The sequence below is a fragment of the Opisthocomus hoazin genome, chromosome 3 (assembly GCF_030867145.1).
Source record: "Opisthocomus hoazin isolate bOpiHoa1 chromosome 3, bOpiHoa1.hap1, whole genome shotgun sequence".
NCBI lineage: Eukaryota > Metazoa > Chordata > Aves > Opisthocomiformes > Opisthocomidae > Opisthocomus > Opisthocomus hoazin.
In genome coordinates, this window is record NC_134416.1 from 10,517,234 (window position 1) to 10,540,484 (window position 23,251).

At 40.8% G+C, this 23,251-nt stretch overlaps 1 protein-coding gene across 5 annotated transcripts in view; it reads right to left on the reverse strand.

The window, feature by feature from the left end:
• Positions 1-23,251, reverse strand: part of EFR3A (EFR3 homolog A) — an 88,988-nt gene that overhangs the window by 17,645 nt on the left and 48,092 nt on the right. For all 5 annotated transcript variants that reach the window (XM_075415542.1, XM_075415541.1, XM_075415538.1 and 2 more), the window contains 8 exons: positions 18,880-18,958; positions 17,830-17,965; positions 16,583-16,747; positions 9,581-9,695; positions 7,636-7,687; positions 4,351-4,523; positions 3,828-3,903; positions 697-858 (listed from right to left, as the gene is read on the reverse strand). In XM_075415542.1, coding sequence (XP_075271657.1) covers positions 697-858; positions 3,828-3,903; positions 4,351-4,523; positions 7,636-7,687; positions 9,581-9,695; positions 16,583-16,747; positions 17,830-17,965; positions 18,880-18,958 — 958 coding nt within the window. The remainder of the gene's footprint in view (positions 1-696; positions 859-3,827; positions 3,904-4,350; positions 4,524-7,635; positions 7,688-9,580; positions 9,696-16,582; positions 16,748-17,829; positions 17,966-18,879; positions 18,959-23,251) is intronic.

The window sequence follows — 23,251 nt, forward strand, 5'->3', positions numbered from 1 at the left end:
TCAGATGTTTCACAACGCCTGTGCACATTAGGGAATAAGACTAATGTCAGAGAGTGAACTGGGAATACAGGACACAATTTCATCAAATTTCCATTGCACATGCTAGCGGTGCATTTTCGGCATGCTTAAATTTCAACACAGATAAACCGACTAAGTTATACAGTTTCACTGAGGACTATATGCAAGTACGAAATAAAGTTTGATCCTGTAAAGGAAATGTTAAGGAACAAAGCCTGTCAACACACTGATAGAATTTTACTCTAAGGTAAGATTTAACAGCCTGGCTTGACAAACACCTCCAGTGAATCAATTAACCAAAAGCTTTCTATCAAGGTAAGGACAATTCATTTATTTTATACAGAACATGGACTCAAGACTGCAGGTTGTAAGAATACTTTGTCAATCTGCTAATGAATATATCGGTGATTTTAGGAAATGTTTCAACAGATTTCCACATCTGCTATATTTCCTGAAGAGAACATGCTGTAGAAGTTTGCAACAGATCTCATTAGTTGAAGCTTCCCTATTAATAAGTGTTATGTATAAAGTGCACTTCCTTAATGGATTGCTAAAATTAGGACTGCATGATGTGATTTCCAATTTGAGGACCAATATGGAAACAAAAAAGTTATCCACATCTCCATTTACAAATATGAATTGTCAATAAGTGAACCCAACACTGATGCAGACTCATACCTGCAAAGCAATAGCTAACCGAATGAGGTCAATAACCACTTCTTCGTTGGCCAGTTCAATCGTGGTAAGAGCTAGAGATGTAAACAGCAGCTCAAAGTTTTTCTGGACATTGTCTTCTTCTTTACAGCCTAAGTAGATGTGTCTGTACAACTGCTGACCATGCTACAAAAGAAAAAAACAGAAAAGGAATATTAAAATCACAGAATAATTTAGGTTAGAAAGCATATTAACTCCCTGCTCCAAGTAGGACCATCTTCTATGTTAGATCATTTTAGATAGAGAATTAAAAAAAAACAAAAAAGGATAAAATACATACATACACACACATACACAAACAAGTCTGACTTGTTGACACGGTTGGACTCTATGATCTTGAAGGTCTTTTCCGACCTAAATGATTCCAAGCACATGATTAATCGAGGAAACTATTAGATTACTACCGTCACAGCAACTTCTTTATAAATACAGTACTGCTCTGTTTTATGTATGAGTGTACAGATGGGGAAGATGACACAGACAATCACACATGAATACTGCACTGTGTGTCAGACACTGGCATTCATTTTCTATCTAAATATTCATTAAAAAATGCCCATTTGTGAAAAGGAGGAAATAAAAAGCAGATCATGAAACATTCTCAAGAAAGTTCAGGTAACTGAGGAGTTTAAAGAGTTATTCTTCTGAAGACATCAAATTCATTCATGAAACAAGCCTCCTTGAATAGCAAAACAAGAAAATATTCTTCTAGAGGGTGTTTCAGAGGATGAGTAGGGCTCATTTACACTGTGCACAGGGAGGCTCTAGCTCTAGTGAAGTACATAGGTTATCTAATGAAAGACCCTCAACTTCACAAATATCTTTCCTTTCCTCGTAACAGTGTGCTCAAACAAATCTTTGTAAAGAAACTATTATTTCAACACGAAAATTTAAAATACAGAAAGGCAGGTTAAGAAGCAGATTTTGCATGCAACACGTGACTTGGTACCACCCCAACTTTCTTAATCTGTAGAGGATACAGGTCTGTATCAGTTGACACACTTCATTTTCAAGGTCTAAGGATTGATGCTTTACCTCTACAAGTACTAGTTCAGCTTTAGGAGAAAGAAAACTCATTTTTAATATCTGTTTTTCAAGCAGGACATACTTACTTCAGAAATAATAGAGATGATGTTAGTCTTCTTATTAATTCTAAAATAAGATCTATAGTCGTTTAAATATATGTTTTATTTAGAAAAGAGGGATACAGAGCTAACAGTAAAGCACAGAAGCTACTATGAAATAAGCACAGTAAAGGTTAGCTGCTTAAAGACACAGTGTATTTGGAAAACAAAAGTAATGAAATTCTTCATCCCACTGATAAAGAATTGCACCTAGATATGAAAATAAATTATGTGGATTTTCTCGACATGTAGCATCTTTCAGGAATATTGCAAAATGCAAGAAGTTCAACATTTCCCTTTACAGAAAGGACAGAAATAAACCTGCTGGCTTGAGAAGGTGAACTGAGATGGAGAGAGTTTTGTGCCTATGTCTGGTTTAAATCCACTTAATTTTAGGTACTGAAATTCCTAAGTATGATACACAATTGCCTTAGGATCCTCATATAACACCAAACAAGCCCAGACAGCCATTCAGATCTTAATGGACTTCTGGAGGTGCTTCACCCCTCTCCTTTGAATATGCAAGCAATCTAGGAAGAGTAGGCTGCAAACATACACATCTAAACTAGCTGATTAACATCAGTTTTACCATATGCATGTGAAACAGTATCACATAGATAATTATCTAATGACTTCATTCCACAGGGTTAATACCTTTTTTTCTAGAAGACTGTATAATCTTTTCTTGACCTGGTAAGAGTCTCTTTTCCCCTCCCACCCTCTTTTTCCGATGAGTGTTAACAATTCAAATATTTAGCTTAACGATTAAAATTTTAATTTAGCAAAATCAGCAAATATAGCTTACCCAAACGGTTTTAAACCCTTGATATTAAATTAATTAAAATTTAATTCAGTTTTTACAAAGATACATTACTAAGAACTGCCAAAGCTGGAGTATTCTTTACATTTGTATTATTCCAGTATTAATCAACACAGGTGTAAATATACCGCAAGGAATCCCAACTGTACCAACTTATCAAGCACAAGTACCTGCAACATTACTTGAAACCTGCACAACTCTATTTTGCATATTATTACATATGTAGTATTTTGCCTCTGGACAAGTTAAACTGCAATTCTTCTGATTTTTAGAATTAGAATATTAGATTAAATCAGCACTCTGAAGACACACATTTTTTATTTCACAGCTAATAGCAAACAAAAACAAAGCAGCATGGGATATCTCTGAGAAATTTAACATATTTTCTACAGGCAGGTAACAGTGATAAACATTCTAAAACGTTCTCAAGCGTGACTTCAGTCATTTGCATTTTTTCTTAACAAACATACCTACATAGATAAACTATAGTCATGAATGACAGAGCACACTAATAACTATATGCATTTTTCCCATGTAGAAAACATGTTTACTGTAAAGAAGTAATTCCACTCCATCTGAACATCATTTAAAAAAAAAAAATCTGTTTTTTTTTTTTTTACAGCCAAACACACTCAGAGGTCAACTGGCACAATGTCCTGTAGAAACAATCTTGTAAGGAGGTGCATTTTTTCTTCCAAGTCAACTTTCTGACATCTTTACTTAAAACATAAGACACAAGACCCTGTACCAGAGCTTTTAAATAAGATTTTAAAATTGAAAAAAATCTGAAAATCCAGCAAAATAAAAGCCACACAAATCAAAACCTACTACTGAGCACGAATGAAATGCTGCACAGGCATCTAAGTATAGGGAGGTCTTTTCAGAATCATGGTTTAGATATACACTGTTCTTAGTTTCACACATGCAACAATTTTCACTGAAGACATAAATGCAAATTTTATTTCATGGAACCACCTCCCAAGTATCTAGAGCACCTCAACATTCAAATCACTGTAATGTGAATTCAAATCACTCAATACTGATCTTTGCAACTTGTTGCAAAAACACAGTTGTAAAAGAAAAGCAAAGCAACAGGTTCAGTTACTTTATCTTCTTTCTAGACAGAAAAGTTAACTTTTTCATTCTATTACCTTCTTCATGAAGCTCACGTCTTGCCTTGAAATTTTGTCTCGTTTTATCTTTAGATCAGAAACATCTGGTATTATTCTGCAAAGGAAGCAAAAATGTCGTTTTAGCAAAAAGAAGCTGAAAGGGAAAGAGGATGTGAAATACATGAATGTTCAAACAAATCTTGAAGCAATTTCCATTTTAATTATATCCATGTTTAACAATGACATTCAAATTTCAGTTGAAGACAAAGAACCATAGACAGAATTATGACAACCACATATTATTTTTTTCTCTACGTAAAATACTGTATTCTGCCTTCCACAGTTAAACTAGCAGATATTTACAATGGTCATTTAAGACATCACGCAGTAAGGCTTACCTGCAAAAGCCTTGCGATCAATAAATGACACTGAGCACTGTGCGTTTACCAAAACCAGTACATTAACATTTCATATTAGGAAAAACATTTAAAAATCAACATTAGTTATCCTTCAGATCTTAAACAAGAATTTCAAGTAGGCCAAAGCAAAGAAAAAGAATTACCGTATCCCTCTGAGCTTTGCCCTGTTGTCATGCCGATCAATGAGATTATGCAGTATTTCCAAGACTAGCTGCCTCAGCTCAGAGTCCTCCATGAGTGAAGGAGACAGTAACGGGTCCAGAAACGGGGGAGGAAGTGCATTAGTTATCGTTGTTGCTTTGTATCCTGAAGTCACCTGTTCATTGTCAGAAGTAAAATTAATGTGTGTCATTAGTGCATTGTAAGAACTACTTGCAGCTGTCACTCACTTTTTAGTGGGCTTGCTTTGGCACCTGAAGGGTGGATTCAAAGGGCACTACTCTGTTAGCTTTCAAAATTCCTAACCTCACTATGAATTTGGCAGGACTTTAATATTCATGTTCAAATGAACTCCCTCATCTGTTTTAAAGTGGTATTTCTCAGGAACCCTCCTCTACCAACACACCCAAAATAAAAAAAATAAAGGTACCATTCATGAATCTTTTTTTTTTTTTTGAGAAACAGCCTATGAAAAGTTGCAAGACATAAAATGAAGACGGTAATATTTCCAACAGAGACCTTTCCATTTCAGGCTCTGAGCTGCTCATACACAGCACTGAGTATACCAAAGTGAAGAAAAATAGAAAAATCAGGCCTATGTTGTGCATCTTAAACATGTATGGATAATACTTTATTGCAAAAAAGAAAGCAAGCAGCAAACATCACTTAGAAATCTAGTACCATGGTGTTGTTTTTTCTTTTTTAAAACTAATACTACTGCTGCCTTGCCTCACCTGATTGCTTATATTTAAAGCAAGCTCTGTAGGCACACAAGGAAAAGTTAACTTCAATCTGACAATTTAAATATTCATCAGCTGAACATTTACAGCAGTCAGAAATGTTTAAAAAGTTACTGTTCCTTAAAGTGGAGGTTACCAGACTATTACAATCTCAAGACACAAAGAGGATTCAGAGAATGCCAAGCATAAGCTGTTGAGGAGGAGGGGAACAAAATAATCCCAGATTCAAGTATAATAAAAGCAATCATATGTTTATATAAGTTTCTGCATAACAATTGTATCTGCATTCTGCATATTCCATGTCATTACAGCTTTCACATGTGAACTGTGTTGTATGAATTACGGCTGGGACAGTTGATTTTCTTCATACTAGCATATATGATGCTGTGTTTTGCATTTGTGACCGAAACAGTATTGATAACATAGGGATGATGTGGTTATTGCTGAGCAGCGCTTACACAGCGCCAAGGCTTTTTCAGCTTCTCACACCGCCCTGACAGCGGGGAGGCGGCGGGCACACAAGCAGCTGGGAGGGGGCACAGCCGGGACAGCTGACCCCAGCTGACCAAAGGGATATCCCACGCCATACGGTATCACGCTCAGCAATAAAACTGGGGGCAGTTTGCAAGGGCTGCTGTTGCTTGGGGACTGGCTGGGTTATCAGCTGGCTGGTGGCGAGCAATTGGGTATTGGGTGGGGTTTTTTGCAGTTTGCTTGAGTGGGGGTTTTGTTTGATTCTTTGTTTGTTTTTTTGTTTGCTTGTTTTTTTAATTTGTTTTTCTTCTTTCTTCATTTTGTTTTTCTTTGTTTCCTTTTTTTACTTATTAAACTGTCTTCATCTCAACCCACTTTTCTCACTCGTACCCTTCTGATTCTCTCACCCGTCCCTCTGGGGAAGAATGAGGAAACAACTGGATGGTGCTTTGCTGCCTGCCACGGTTAAACCACAACATGGCAGCAAGCCCTAGTCCTACAGCATAACTGAATATGTTGAAAGGAACTGGTGGGCAGAAGAGCATGAGGGCACATGAAGTTATCTAATCAATCATTTTGAAAATGGAAAATTACTAATATTACAAGGTCTAAGGCTGCAAATAAAAGCGCATACCTTTAACGAAGTGCCAGATTTTAATTGCCTAAACAACATTAAATTGTCTGTCTGTAGGTATGCATGACAACAGACTAATTATGTTACAAAGTATTATTGCTTTGTAAAGAACACATGACATAGAATGCTCAGTTCAGTACACAGAACAGGTAAAGTTCAGTAGTTTCTAGTTCTTTATTTAATGTGTGCAGACTATACTACAACAAAAGCTTTGCTCTGAACACAAATCCTTCCCACATTTTTTCCACAATGTTTATCAATGTCTGAGTAATTCATTAAGCTGCAAAACATTCATTTTCACATCTTTATGCCATGATGGGATTTTACTTCCATATTCTAAAAGAGGATCCAAAACAAAATTCAGTGTCAAAAATCTTAAATTCCTTCCACATGCACAATTTGAATCCCTTAAGGCATACTTACAGCCTACACAGCACCCCAAATAATTGGAACAATTCTTACTGACTTCAATGGAAATTTTTAAGACTGGTGAGACGAACATTGTCAGGAACAGTTTAGGCATAGCTGAGTCTATCTTTAATGAAGACTGTGCAAAATGACCCCCTGAGGTCCTTTCTAACATGTCTTCTATCCTTAAATTGCAACTGTAAATGCACAGCTCTTCTGCAAGCCAGAATCTAGGATTTCATATTCTGACAAGCAAAGAACGGTTTAAGTGATTTGCCTAACACAACACACAAATTTCATGTCAAAGCAGCGACAGGAACTCATTTTCCAGGAAGGTATTCTACTGCTTTAGACATTAAATCATTCTTTATGCTCTATCTCCTACTCAAGTTACTAAACAGTTTTCAGCTTCTGCAACAAAATAGGCCAGGATTCTACAGGCAAGAGCCTCCTTTACTACCCACTTCTGACTCCTACCATCACAATGTTTGAAGATTTACAGCTGAAAAATGTATTTGTTATAAAACAGTTAATTTATACCTTACAAGAAACTTGGGAAATACTAGGAAGGGAAGAACAGGGGTGCTTGAGGCTCTAAGGGCTTGGAGACAGGCATCTATTCCTATAGTTTTAAAAACACTAGTCATTCTACTAATTACAGCTCTTCTGGTGTCAAAGACAAAAGTGATTTCACTTTCATGTTGCTAGCATTGCTGGCAGAACTAGTCAACTCAACCCACTCTGTGATGTTCTTTTGGATCTGCAGATCCAATTATAACTGATATTCACTAAAGTGCTCTAAGAGATGGAGGAACACTTCTTGAGCTGCTTGTGATGTAAGTTGGGAAAATGCTGTCACAATTTTACCCAGTAGAACTACATATCTACATAATATGAAGGCATGTTTCATTTCATAACACAGAGTTGTAATACTGTGCTTATAAGTACAAATGTATGCACAAAGTGAAACACTGTGTGCTTACAATATAATATACTGAACACAGAAGGCTTACCATAAGTAATGATCTCAATAACATGATCTGAATCCTCCTAGTTCCCAAATCCCTACAATTGGAAAAAAGTTGAAAATTAGTTTCTTTGCATGCCTTCAAAATATTATTTGACTCCAGACAATACTCGAACAACTGCGATTTTGACAAGTGAATACAGCAGTCTTGGAAGGGATGCTGGATGACCACAAATAAGGGGCAAAGACCTCTAAATGAGGCGCAGTAACTAAATGTTTTTGAAAGGGATGTTTATAGGAAGGCTTAAAAAATGAAACACACACAGCTGAAAAAACAGTAAATGATACACGGTGAAGCAGATGTAGATCTTCATGTTTCATTCAGAAATCCATTTGTATCTGAAATGTTCAATCACTACACACTTGACATTTTTCACAAGCATCAGCACTCCGAATTTCTTCTAAATTAAAATGTAATCAAGTCTTTTTAAGAAACCAGGACACTTCTTGTTTAAGTCAAACCCCAAAACTTTGAGACTGAAAAAAAGTAATTTGTAAAATCAGCAAGAAAAACTGAAAGAACCCTCATTTTTCCCGATCACAGGAAGGTACACAGAAAACCACTTAATTTGTTCTTTACATATTCTCATTTTCCATCTACTGATTAAATACCTATCAGTATATAGTCACATATGCACTGTTCTTGCAAGGTAAAAGTACACTTGGAATAAATTGCTCCATTCAAAGAGACTCTTTCAAAAAAGTAAAGAAGGTATAAACCCCTTTGTTCACCAAACAGCGTAAGGAAAGAGCACGCCTCTTCACAAAATTTGGCCCCTACAATAACAGTGGAAACTTCCACGTCCACTGGCTATAATCCTGGCTACATCTAGTTGGCAGTATCATTCAAACGTCTCGTGTAGCAGAGACCAAATTCTCAGGTTAAATAATGCAAGACTGTATCAGCAGTCAGAAAGCCTGCTTCATTCAGAATGACACAGGCACATCATATTAACATACTACTCAGTCTCATGTTTACAAAGAATCCCATAAAGTAAAACTGTATAGCTAAAAAACCAAAAAAAACACCACAGCAACTGGTAACCCAAATACATATTCTAAATGGGTCTGTATTTCAAATACCTTCTTAATGAGTGGTAACTGCCTGGCATAGGGAGATTTCTGTCTTCCATGGAATAGTGTCCCATACTGCAGGGACACAACACTGTGTGAAAACCTACCAAGAAGCCAGGAGAATGACAATGACTTCCTACTTAAGCTAGCAGGAAATCAGACACAGGCGGTACAAAGTATCCATGCACACCTGAAAAGAATAGCTGCAACCTCTTCAGTGACTTTCGTCCTACTGAGGGAAAGCAGTCTTTAAACATAATTATTGATGTTACAGGGCAAAATATTACTTCAGCGTATGGCAGCTTTTTAATTATGGGTTTATTACAGGAGTCTGCCCACCTACAGCTTCTTCCTATTTCTAAAAAAAATAGGAAAAAACTAAACCAAAACCAATTCACTGGAACTTTCTGCAGTTTATTTCTTAATCTGAAATCAGCTTGCACAGAATGAAGAAAAACCAAAAACCACTCGTAAGTTATGCAGCTATTCCAAAAAACGTAGTCATAGTTCAACTTTCCTTGTTCACAAAACACACATATAAGAAGTTATGGAACTCACCACCATTAAGTAGATAATTTCAGAAACATTTGTACAGATGTGGAAAGAAGAAAAGTTTTAGTGCAAAATCAATTGCATTCCAATCAGGTATTTTCTATCAGTAATGTGTTTGGAGACCGATTTCATACTGCTGACACTATGCTTGCCTTGATTCTGCATGGCATTTAATACAGCCCCTAACAAGCAACAAGCGAGAATGTGCATTTCACTTCTTTTACTTTTTTTTTCACTCCTTAATTTATCAGGATTCTAAAAACTAGTTTTTTAATTAGAAATTAAAAAGTGTAGGATCTACAAACCCAAGGTGACTAGTATCCAGTGATTGTGAAGTTGTCCCGAAAACAGGTACTTTTCCCATGATGAACATCATAATCTCTGATCTCTGGTAATCTGGGAGATTGCTTCCAAAAAACCCTAGATAAAAATGGAATGAAATCACAGAAGGAAAGAGATATACAACCCTTCTCTTTATAAAAAAAGCCTTATAAACACAAGGAATATATTTATGAGGTCAAAACAGATGAGAAAGAAAACTATGATTTATTTTAGGGCATAATACTTGCATGTTCATTTCAGCTAAACGGCTTTACAGAGTCTTTTCATGACACTCGCTTTCCTGTTTGAATCCTAAAACTTTCTAATTTTACCCTCCTGTAAATATACCATTTCAAAGTTAAATTTGTGACATCTGTTAATTTGTAACTAGTCAGGCACTGGAAGCCTTTCTTACAGAACACAGTGTTGCTACTTTCGTCTGTTCTTAAGTCACCATTAAATGTTACAGGTGTGCGAACAGAAATCTCAGAGATATACAAGTATTATACGTCTAGTGCTTTACTTAGAGGCTGTAAGGTAAGCAGCTCCGGTGCTGTAGGAGCAGGAGTGCTCCAGCGTGGTGCACATGGGGGATTCCTGAGCTGGAGGAACCTCAGAGGAACCTAGAGACCCGGCTGGCAGCTTGCGCAACAGCAGCTGATCAGACCTGGGCAGGGCGACGAGCAATGGCAGCCAAGCCCCCACACCTATAAAAGCAGTGACCAGGGTGCGACGCGACAGTCGGCGCGCAGGAAGGGCACTGCTGCTCTGCCGCCCGACCAGGGAGCAACGGTATCCACCCTGCAGAAAGCCGTGGTCTCTATAAGCTCAGCACCCACCACAACTGACGCAGATCCCCAGACAGAGCTCTGGTGGGAACACGCTGCTGCCCCAGGGCCAGGCTCAGGAGTGGGCTCTGCTCCTACGCCAGCTCCAGACAGCAGCAGCGAGCCCACCGGTGGGAGGTGGGCCCAGGGAGAGGAACTCCTCTGCTTAGTGACAGAGCTCCTGGGTGGGGGGAGTAGGTTGAGGGGTATCAGGGAGTCTAGGAGGGAGACAGACTGCTAGAACCCCACCCTACCTTCCCTGGGACAGACCCGGCAGGCAGGCTGGACACCTGCTAGAGAGGGTCGCCTATTCTCTCTCCGCCTGGCTAAACTGACTTCACAGAAATATAGAATGGTTTGGGCTGGAAGGGACCTTTAAAAGTCATCTAGTCCAGCCCCTCTGCAATGAGCAGGGATGTCTTCAACTAGATCAGGTTGTTCAGAGCCCCATCCAGCCTGACCTTGAATATTTCCAGGGACGGGACCTCCACTACCTCTCTGGGCACCGCGTTTCATTGTTTCACCACCCTCATGGTAAAAAATTTACTCCTCATACCCAGCCTAAATCTACCCTCCCTTAGTTTAAAGCCATTGCTCCTTGTCCTGTCACAACAGGCCTTGTTAAAAAGGTTTTTCCCCATCTTTCTTATAAGCCCCCTTTAAGTACTGGAAGGCTGCAATAAGGTCTCCCAGCAGCCTTCTCTTCTCCAGGCTGAACAGCCCCAACTCAGCCTGTCCTCACAGGAGAGGTGCTCCAGCCCTCGGATCATCTTCGTGGCCCTCCTCTGGGCCCCTGCCAACAGGTCCATGTCCTTACTGTGCTAGAGGGCTCCACAGCTGGATGCAGGACTCCAGGTGGGGTCTCAGCAGAGGTGAGCAGAGTGGCAGAATCCCCTCCCCCAACCTGCTGGCCACCCTTCTCTTTGATGCAGCCCATGATACGGTTGACCTTCTGGGCTGTGACCGTACATTGGTGGCTCATGTTCAGCTTTTCATCCACCAGTACCTCCAAGTCCTTGGCAGGGCTGCTCTCAATCCCTTCATCCCCCAGCCTGTATCGACACTGGGGGTTGCCCCAACATCAATACAGGCTGGGGGATGAAGAGACTGACTTAAGTGACAGGAGGCAATGGCAACAAGATCCTGCCTGGCGCAGCAGGCATGTCTCCTCTGTGACTGTCCCACCCTCCCAGGTGCCCTCGCAGAACAGGTACAAGGCTCTGCAGGTGGAACCAAACAACAACGAGGACGATGCTTCATGTAGCTTGAAGGTGTCTCCAAGGTTACGTCAGGCTAAGCCCTGTGTCAAAACTGCTTCCATAAAGAAAAAAAGATGGGTCACTGTCATAGGAGACTCTCTCCTGAGGGAAAGAGAAGGCCCAATATACACTCCGGACCTACTTCCTAGGGAAGTCTGCTGGCTCGCTGGGGCCCAGGTTGAAGATGTGAAGAGAAAGCTTCCTACCCTGGTATGGCCGTCCGATTTTTATCTATTATTGATTTTTTATGTAGGGAGCGATGAAGTTGCAATAAGAAGTCCAAGGGTGGTCAAGACAAACTTCAGGGCCTTGGGACAACTGATTAAGGGATCAGGAGCACAAGTACCCTTCTCCTCTGTCCTTTCAGTTGCAGAGAACGATGAGGGAAGAAACAGGAAGGCCAGCAGATCAATACCTGCCTCTGAGCGTGGCATCACTGGCAGAATTTTGGGGTTTTTGATCATGAGTCAGGTCTACACAACACCAAGACTGCTGCAACAGACAGGGTACACTTGTCTCAAAGGGGGAAAAGGATCTTCACATGGAAGTTAGCAGGGCTCATCGAAAGAGCTTTAAAGTAGATTTGAAGGGGGAAAGGGAGAAAACCAGGCTCGCTGGAGATAAGCCTGAGGGTGGCACACCAATACTTGAGGAATGGTGTGCTAGCGAGGTCCTTCAGTCTGCTTCACACTATGTTGTGTACACTGAAGGACATTTGAAATGTCTCCATACCAATGTGTGCAGCATGAGGAATAAGCAAGAGGAGCTATAGAACTTTGGCCCAGTCCCAGAGATATAACATCATTGGTGTAAGCAAAAGCTGGTGGGCTGAGTCCTGTGAGTGGTGTGCTGTGATGGACGGTGACGGGCTCGTGAGGGACAGGCAGGGCAGGCGAGACGTGGGTGGCGCTGAATGTAAGGAAAGGGTTGGACTGTATGGCAAATGCAGTTGCAGATGACACGGTTGAGAGCCTCTGGGTAAGGATGAAGGGGAAAGCAAATGAAGTGGGTGTTCTTGTGGGAGTCTTCTATCAACCAGCCAGCCAGGATGAAGACACCAATGAACTGTTCTACAAGGAATTAAGGGATACCTCTGTTGCCCCTGTACTCAGCACTGGTGAGGACGCACCTCGAGTACTGTGTTCAGTTTTGGGCCCCTCACTACAAGAAAGACCTTGAGGTGCTGGAGCATGTCCAGAGAAGGGCAACGAGGCTGGTGAGGGGTCTAGAGAACAAGTCTTATGAGGAGTGGCTGAGGGAGCTGGGGTTGTTTAGCCTGAAGAAGAGGAGGCTGAGGGGGGAACTTATCGCTCTCTACAACTACGTGAAAGGAGGTTGTAGTGAGGTGGGTGCTGGTCTCTTCTCCCAAGTAACAGGCGATAGGATGAAAGGCAATGGCCGCAAGTTGCATCAGGGGAGGTTTAGATTAGATATTAGGAAAAATGTCTTTACTGAAAGAATGGTCAGACATTGGAATAGGCTGCCCAGGGAGGTGGTAGAGTCACCATCCCTGGAGGTGTTCAAGAAACGTGTACATGTGGCACTTCAGGATATGGTTTAGTAGGCATGATGGTGCTGGGTTGACAGCTGGACTTGATGATCTCAGACATCTTTTCCAATCTATGATTCTATGATACAAGCTGCCCTGGTCGTTATGGGTGATTACAATTTCCCAGACATCAACGGAGAATATCATCTAGCAGACACAAACAGGTCCGGGACATTTCTGAAGCACGTTGAAGAGCACTTCTTGGTGCAGGTACTAAGGGAGCTGACTAGAAAAGGTGCCCTCCTAGATTTGTAGTTTGTAAACAGAGAGGGACTCCTGGGCAAAGTGGTGATTGGCGGCTGTCTTGGTCACAGTGACCATGAAGTAGTTGAGTTTCAAATCGTTTGCAATAGGAAAAAAACCGCCAGCAAAACTTCGACCCTGGATATGGGCAGAGCAGACTTCAGGCTGCTGAAAGGAGGTAGTTAGTGAGGTCCCCTCGGAATCTGCTTCTGAAGGCTCTGGGGTCCACGAACGCCAATTGCTTTTGAAGAGCGTGGGAGCAGGCAATTTCGAAGTGTCAGCAGTCAAGCAAGCTGGGCAGAAGGCCAACTTGGCTGAGCAGGGATCTTCTAAAACGTAGGTGGAGAAGGAAAGTGTATGGGCATTGGAAGCAAGGACAAGCGACACGGGAGGACCGTAGAGATGCTGTTCACCACTGCAGGAGAAAATTCGCATGGCCAAAGCTTGATTAGAGTTCAAGCTGGCCAGCACTGCAAAGGACAACAAAAAGGGCTTTTTTCTGTTAACATATATTTAAAAAGAGGACCAGCAATAATTTTGGTCTGTTGCTTGATGAGGTCAGTCACCTCACAAGTAGGGATGTAGACAAAGCAGAGACATTTAATGCCTTCTTAGCGTCTGTCTTCAACACCGGTGATGGGTCCTGGGATCCCCAGAGCCCTGTGTTGGAAGACCATGACTGGGGGAATGATAAACTCCTGGCCAACCTTTAACTTTTTCGAGACTTACTGCTCCAGCTGGATGCGCTTAAGTCTCTGGGGCCTGATGGGATTCATCCCAGGATATGGAAAGAGCTGGCCAATGTCATCATGGGACCTCTCTCCATTATTTTTCAATGGTTCTGGGGGTCTGGAGAGGTCCCAGCTGACTGGAAGTTGGCAAGTGCTGTCCCAATTTTCAAGCAGGGTAAGCAGGAAGACCCTGGTAATTATAAGCCTGTCAGTCTCACTTCAGTGCCTGGTAAAATTATGGAGGTTATTCTGGGAGTTACTGAAAAACACTTGAGAAGGCAGTCATTGGTCACAGCCAGTGAGGGTTCATGAGGGGAAAGTCCTGCTTAACCAACTTCATTTCTTGTTATGACAAGGTCACCCCTCTAGTTACCCAAGGGAAGTCAGCAGATATGGTGGGTTTGGATTTTAGCAAAGCTTTTGATACTGTCTCTCACAGGATACTTCTGGACAAAATGTCCAGCACACAGCTAGACAAGTCCATAACACGTTGGGTGAGCAACTGGCTGACAGGTCAGGCTCAAAGAGTTACAGTAAATGGGGTTACATCAGGCTGGAGGTCAGTCACCAGTGGGGCTCCCCAGGGCTCAATCTTAGGGCCAGTGCTCTTCAATGTTTTTATGAATGATCTGGACACAGGAATCGAATGTACATTAAGTTTGCCTGTGATACTAAACTAGGAGGAGCTGTGGACTCCCTTGAGGGTAGAGAGGCCTTACAGAGAGATCTGGGCAGACTAGAGCGCTGCACAATTACCAACTATATGAAATTTAACAAGCGCAAGTAATGGATTCTCCGCCTGGGACAGGGTAATCCTGGTCATACATACAGACTGATAGATGAAAGGCTGGAGAGCAGCCTCACGGAAAGAGATCTGGGGGGCTGGGTGGATGGCAAGTTGAATATGAATCAACAGTGTGCCCTGGTAGCAGAAAGGGCCAACCACGTCCTGGGGTGCATCAAGCACAGCATAGCCAGATGGTTGAAGCAGGTGACTGTCACAATCTACACTGCACTGGTGCAGCCCACCTTGAGTACTGTGTGCAGTTCTGGGTGCCTCAGTATAAGAAGGACATCAGTCTACTAGAGTGTGTCCAAGAGGAGGGCGACCAAGATCATGAAAAGCCTTGAGGGCAAGACTTAGGAGGAGCAGGTGAGGTCACTTGGCTTGTTCAGCTTGGAGAAGGCTGAGGTCATTGCAGTCTACGCCTTCCTCAAGGGGGACAGCGGAGGGGGAGGTGCTGATCTCCCCTCTCTGGTGACCAGCAACAGGACACGAGGAAATGGAATGAAGTTGCTTCGGGGCAAGTTCAGGCTGGACGTCAGGAAAAGGCTCTTCACTGATACAGTGGTCGGCCACTAGAACAGGCTCCCCAGGGAAGCAGTCACAGTATCAAGCCTATCAAAGTTCAAGGACCGTCAGGACGACACTCTTAGTTTTATGGTTTAGTGTTAGGCAGTCCTGCAAGGAGCAGGGAGTTGGACTCAATGATCCTGATGGATCCCCTCCAACTTGAGATACTCTATTCTATTGCTGTGCAATAGTATCAATGTAACTTTGATCGAAAGAAGCTTTACTTCAAAATGTTGGGTTGTAGGGTTTTGGGATTTTTTTGGGGGGAAGGGGTGTTAATATTTTAACTTGGGAGTTTTACTGTAATGGTGAGAACTAATCTACTACATATTTGCTACTGCTCTAGAAAGCATCAGGGCTTAAGCAAAGGTACAGATTAATGAAGAACATTTAAGTTACATTTCCCCTTGTTCTTTAAGTAAAGGAATACACATCATAAATGCACAGCAATATACATCACTACCACAAAGAAAAAATCTGAAAAAAGGGGAGAGGCTATTTTAATGAAATAATTTACAGAAATTGTTGCTCTTATTTTCAGTACTGTGCTTAAAAGTACTTCAGTCACAGTAGCACAACTGACCATTAGGTGTCATTGTTGCCACTACGGTTAACATTGGCTTCTACAAATTTTCAAGTAGTATACCTACTAAAATATGTTACTGTATGTAATTGGTTGCATTATGATTTTCATAAAAGGACTAATATTAGTTCTGTACCACAGGTACAGAACGATGTCTATATTTCATGGGCCATATAACAATATAACCAACGAATTTATTGTCCACCAACATTTTTAACTTTCATTGAGCTTCTTGGCTATCCGCTCAGTTAACAAATAAAAAAACCGTCTTTCAGCAGTCAAACCCGTAAAGTGAGCCTTAGATTTTGAAGCAAGTACAATTAGAGATACCACATTTGCCATTACTCCTTCTTGATTCAAGATGTTTTAGTATCACCTCATTGAGGAAGGGGGAGAAGGGGAGGAGTCTTAAGTGAGTCCATGTTACTGTCATTACTCACCAATTGTTTGAATAATAGCATTCTGGACAATCCTCTCATCGCTCTCCTTGGAGCTTGTGCTGAATGTGGCACTTCCTGCTGAGCTGCGCCTATCCCCCAGCTCAAAGTCAACACTGATGCGCAAGTGCTTCAACAAGGTATTAAAAACCTCCAGAACTGTTGGGCCTGGAAACAACAGGTAACAATGATTGCATCTGCAAAGGGAAAGATGCCTTAAGAAAATGAAAGCTTATATTTTCAGGCCCTGTTTTCCAGCAAGCGTCTAAACATCTGCCTGTCAATGGGAAGGTACTGAATAAATTCCTTTGTCTTCCCTGTGAACACAGCTTTTGCTTCACCCATTAAACTGTCATTTTCTTGATCCATGACACTTTTCAGCTTCTTTCCACCTTCTCCCTGTCCTGTGGGAAAGGGGAGTGAGCAAATGGCTGTTGGCCAGAGTCAACACACCACTCAAGTTTTACATGGGAAACACAAGTAGTTGCTGAAAATAAGTATTGACGATGGGTTAAAGCACAGGTACTTGCACCTGAATTTCAGTTATTTCAAAACCTGCTAAAAAATCCAGTTCTATATATGGGAAAAATAATGAGCTCTTTTCATAACATGGTAAAAGACTTCACAAGTCTGTGAATGCAAGTGAGCCTTGCATAAAGAGAAAGGACAGGCTCAGGTTCAAGCTAATGAAGCAAAGTAGTAATGTTTCAGCAGGACACCAAAGAAAAACAACAGCAGACGATGTTTGTGTACACATCTTCATAACTACTCTTATATCAAGGAACTATGCTACCTTAAATGACATAATACACCTTATTTCAGCTTCTTCACAGTTACTAAGGCAAAATTTCTCAAAGATCATTCTACTTTTGACTCCCATACTACCACTGATTTCACAGCAGCTGTATGACAAAGCAACAGTCCTCTTGACTTTTTGTAGCCACAGAGTTCTCTCAGATTTCGTGACTTCTTATCAAACAGAAATTCTTTCCTTTCACAAGGCTATAAATATACATATACTCATTTTTTCAATGTAAAGAATTATCAAACAAACAACCAAGTAAGTACATTTGAGTAATTGTAAACCGAGTACGCTTTCAAGCATTTTGTTAGCACAAAGGAGAAAAAAAACCAAACTACAAAACCTTCTCAAAATATACGCTTTCATTCTGTCTGAAAACAAAGTAAAAATGAGCACCACCCTGAAAATCTATCCTTTGACCCGATGCCTTTAATTTAAGAAGACTTACCAATTGACCCTTTAGCTGCTATTGCAACTGCTTCCAAAAGAACCTGAATAATGCCAGCACGAACTCGTGGTGAGTCCCTTTTGCGAGCATCAAGGTGTCCAAGGATTTCTTGTATTACATGATGCGAATACTGTGCCTATTAAAAACCAAACAAACAGAAAAAAGCTTCATCTGTGACTTTAATGAGAATAAATGCCTATGCCATTCAGCTACAGTCATGACAATGTTCCTATTCTGTAACATTCTTACTCACAAATTTATCTAAATTTCCATCAATTTACGATTAAATATAGATTAAAAAAACTACCATGACAGATGAAGCTACATTGGTCCATCCAGCTCAGTACAGAAAAGCTTACAGTATTAAATATCCAGGAACATCTACAAGAACAGAGGAAGCGTGAAGTGGTACTTCACTCAGCCAACTGCACTTCAAGGACTTCAGCTGGTCTTACAAAAAAGTGTCATTGTTGCAAACGCTGATAACACACTGCTTTCTTCCACAAACCTGGAATTATATGACTTTATCTTTCGGGTGGCTGTGCTTGACGCAATCCGAGAATCAGACTTTGATCATGTTTACAACAGACAATAGAGGTTGCCCAACAGTAAAAATCAATTAGCACAACACAGTTGGTTGTGAAGTTGGTTTCTCAGGCTGTCAAAGCAGTACAGCTGTATTGGCATGAAGACATGAGCATTAAGAGAGATTTATTTATCAAACACAATGTCAGATCAGGATGGCTATCCTGCTCCTTGTTCTGGAGTTTGCTGTGGGACCTCTGTACTACCTTCCATCAAGAATTCTTTTTTTCTTCTGCAACTGTACATTAATCGAAAGCAAACCAGGTAACACCTGATCACAAACCATGATTAGGTTATTCTTTGAGAAGTTTAAAGAATAAGGCTAAGGACTTACAGGAAGGGATTCTTCTGCCTTCTTTGACTTCATCTACCGTCCATCATTATCATGGTGAGTTGAGCATTTAAACCTGTCTCATGCACTCAAAACATTTATGCAAGGAAAACAAATCCTGGAGATAATCCTACCTGTATAGAATACATGATGATTTTGAAACAGGAAACAGCAAATTCGTTGGGATCCCATAGTCTATGATGGTCTAAATGCCTGTAAACAAAAATTAAGGTATCTGAAATAAGGACATTCCACAGATACAATAAATTACACCTTACAGTTTTCTCAAAATTCACCTCAAAGGGATCATTTCCTTACATAAATCTTCTAAACTATGCCTTATTACCTAGATCAGAAAACTAGAACTTCAGAAAAACATTTGTTTTCAAGGTTTAGGATGTGGTTACAAAACATTTGTCTGTAACAGAAATTCCTGATCTTTTAGTTTCAGGAAGTTAAGGAATCTAGTCATACCAAAGATATGCAGTGAAGAATATACTGTTTCCACACAAAGTGCATGCATAAAAACAGCTGTGACATTATACACTTACTTAAATGAAAGAGATACACTGAAGATGATGGTTATAATACCCTGACAGAGTTTTAGTCTAAATAAGATACAGAAATTGTTTTGAATCAGGAGCCACAAAACAACTAAGGTTGAATGTCACATCCAGAACAGAGAGTCTAAGAACTATTCTCATTTTCATAGTGCTTTCATTAATAATATATATGGAAAACAAAAAAGAGCTACTCTTTGTGTATATAGTCTATCACTCTGAAGCTTATCAACACTTTCTGCAAGAAATATCAAAACAGAATCAGAACGATAAATGCTTCAGTTTCTCTTTAGATGGGATAGGAACCACCAATAAAAAACTCTGTCAGAGTTTCAAGCAAAGACAAGAAATTTTGCTTAAGTACTATGCTGAAAGCTATGAATATGTCACGCATCAAATTTTCCAAAAAGGAGATCTGAGTACCTAGAAAAGCACGACAAAAATAACTACATTTTTAAATCCAGAAGATTGAAAAAATTAATTCGGGATGTCTTCTAATTGGAATGATTTAAGTTTAAAAAAAAAGCATAAAAGAAACCCACAAAAAACTTTTCTATAGAAACTGAATTTAGGTAGTGTTCTAAATAGACATCTCAGCTACAGACTCACTATTAGTCTGCCCTTTCCCAAATAACATAATAAACATATAAAGATACTTCAAATAACAAGAGTGAAAGCATACAGGTGAAAGAAGTCCAGCCAGTACTCTGAAGACAGGAGGACTGTGGATGCTTTAACTCACTTTGACTAGAATTTGGGGGTCTCAAGTAACTTACCGGCCAGCTGCTACCATCTAGTGACCCAGCTGAGTACACAGGTCTCCTTCAAGGCTGATTAAACCAGTGAGCATAATTTACCCTCTCCTGTGCCCGAAATAATCTTGCAGCCCATGGCAGAGCTAAAAAAAACATACTGCCATTTTGACACATTACATACCTTTAATAAAAATCCCTACAGTAAAGAATTTCAGGAATTTTAAAGGTGTTTGTCTGCCTTGATAACAGCATATTTGCATGACAAAATATTAGACTGGACTATGTGTTGGGGATAGCTGCCTTTCTTCTGCACATTCCAAACACAGGTATATTTAATCCTGCCTTGGGGTAGAAAGTCAAACAAAATTACCTCTTTAAATCCTTCAAGGCTTAGCAGCTCATAATATATTTATTCATGTCTTCTTTCTCCCTAGTATGATTCCGGTATAGTCCATCATTTCTTGTACATGATAGCTTCTTTTAGCTAACCTATTTTCTTTTTATCTCATCAAATACAAAATCATACTCTTCGCTATTTTCTCCTGATTGGAACTGATCCCTTAATCTTTCCAGGGAGCATGCATTCTCTGTTACCCTTGGCATTTCCTCTTCATCTGCCCCAAAGATCCATTCACGCAGATTATGGCCAACTACATCTTATATAACTTTTTTTAAAAACCCTTCCTCTCAAAACAAGACATACAGTTTCTTTTTCCAGAAAGGCAAAGTATTTGCTGCTTCGGGTAGCTGAGCTGATGGGAAGACAGCAGGGGGAAGATGACAGCCCAGGTTAATGTTTTGTGTAATAACTTGATGAGCAGCATACTTTGTATAATGGAATTTTCCTCCTAAGAAAAGAAGTATTAGATTGCTGCAGCTGACATATTTCACTCATCATCATGCAGGCAGGGTATTCAGTGTAGGTTTGTTTTTGTAAAAGACAGTAAACAGTATTTTCAGAGTAGTGCATTTAGTTCAGTTAAAATCAAGTCACATTTTGTTTATTTTTTTTCTTCCCCAATCACAGCTCTTTTAGTAAAGAATATCTAAGCAATAATGTGTCATAAGTCAAGTATGGCAGAAGATCAGCTTGGCTGAACAGGGAACTCCTCGTGGAGCTCAGGAGGAAAAAGAAACTGTACGATCTCTGAAAGCAATGTTAGGCTTCACAGGAAGAGTGCAGAGCTGTGGTTTGTTTATGCAAGGCGAAAACGTGAAAGGCCAAAGCTCAGTTAGAGCTGAAACTGGCCAGTGTTGTTTCAGATAACAAGGGCTTTTTTAAGTATGTTAACAGCAAGGGGAGGTCTAAAGAAAACACTGAACTTGTTGGAGATGGTCATCTGACTAGTAGGGATGAAGAAAAAGCAGAGGCATTCAACGCGTTTTTTGCCTCAGTCTTTAATAACACTGACAGACCTTGGGCCGCCCAGCCCCCTGAGCCGGAGGACCACGAGTGTGGCAACAGTGGCTTTCCATTTCTGGACACTGAAACTGTAAGGGACCAGCTGTATCAGCTGAGCGTTCACAAGTCCACGCGGCCTGATGGGATTCACCCCAGAGTACTGAGGGAGTTAGCAGATGTAAGCAGATGTTATGTCAGGACCCCTCTCAATCATCTACCAAAGGTCCTGGGAGCCTGAGGAGGTCCCTGCTGACTGGAAGCTAGCCAGCATTATTCCAATTTACAAGCAGGGTGACAGGGAAGACCCAGGGTACTACAGACCTGTTAGTCTGACCTGAGTACCTAGAAAAACTACGGCAACGATTACACTGGGTGCTGCTGAAAGGTGTTTAAAGAATAATGCAATCATGAGGCACAGTCAACGTGGGTTCATGAAAGGAAAGTTCTGTCTAACTAATTTAATACCATTCTATGATGCTGTCACCCACCTAGCGAATGAAGGGAAGGCGGTGGATGCAGTTTTTCAGGATTTTAGTAAGGCTTTTGATACTGTCCCTCACAGCATCCTTCCGGACAAGCTGCCCAGCTGTCAGATGAGCAGGTTTCCAGTGCGCTGAGTGAAGACCTGGCTGAAGGGCAGAGTTCAAAGGGTTGTACTGAACGGGGCTACATCTGGCTGGCAACCAGTCACCAGCAATGCTCCTCAGGGCTCAATTCTAGGGCCAGTTCTGTTCAACTTATTTCTCAACAATCTGGATGCAGGTGTTGAACACACCATTAGTAAGTTTGCTGATGATACCAAACTGGGAGGTACTCTTGACGCTCTTGAGGGACAGGAGGCCTTGCACAGGGATCTAAATAGACTGGAGCACTGGCCTATGAGTAATGGGATGAAAATCAACAAGCCAAAATGCCAGATTCTACATCTAGGATAGAGTAACACCAGGCACAAGTAAAGACTGGGAGAGGAGCAGCTGGAAAGCAGCCCTGCAGAAAGGGATCTGGGGCTGCTGGTCAGCAGCAGGGTCCAGCAGGAGCCAGCAGTGTGCCCTGGCAGCCCGGAGGGCAAACCGCAACCCAGGGTGCATCAAACACAGTATGATCAGCCACTCGAAAGAGGTGATCAATGTCCCAAGCCTGTCAGTGTCTGAGAGGCATTTGGACAATGCCCTTCACAACACGCTTTAACTTTCGGTCAGAGCTGCAGCGGCCAGGCAGATGGACTGGATGATGGCTGTAGGTTCCTTCCAGCTAAAATTGTCTATTCTACTCTAAAACATTTTATCACTGGATTAACAACTACCAAACTTTGCCTTCCATGAAGACCTGCTGCGTATATGGAGGAAATGTGCACAATTAGGTTTCTCAAATTAAAAGCAAGAGCAGAACCACTAGTGCAAAGTACTACTGTTTGGATTGAGAGCCACTAATGGTCACTGAATTCACTCACATTGTCACACATCCAAGCAATCCTTCGAGTAGAGAATGATAAATTGATACCGAGGATTAGAAAGCATAACTGAAGCATGTGAAGGAATATAAATTAAAAAAAATTAATCTTCTCATGTATCATGTCTGCTGAAAGAATATTAAACACCCATCTTCTGATATTCAAAACCCTTGCACAGATGATGTGATAACTCACAAGAATGGAAATACAGTGAGACAAAATGGGTTCAACTTGTTACAACTGGGAAGTTGTTTATGTTCACTATATTACTGTATCCCTCTGGATCTGCCTAATCTATTCACCACTGCAAATTCATGCTAAATAAGTCTAAGTAGCTTG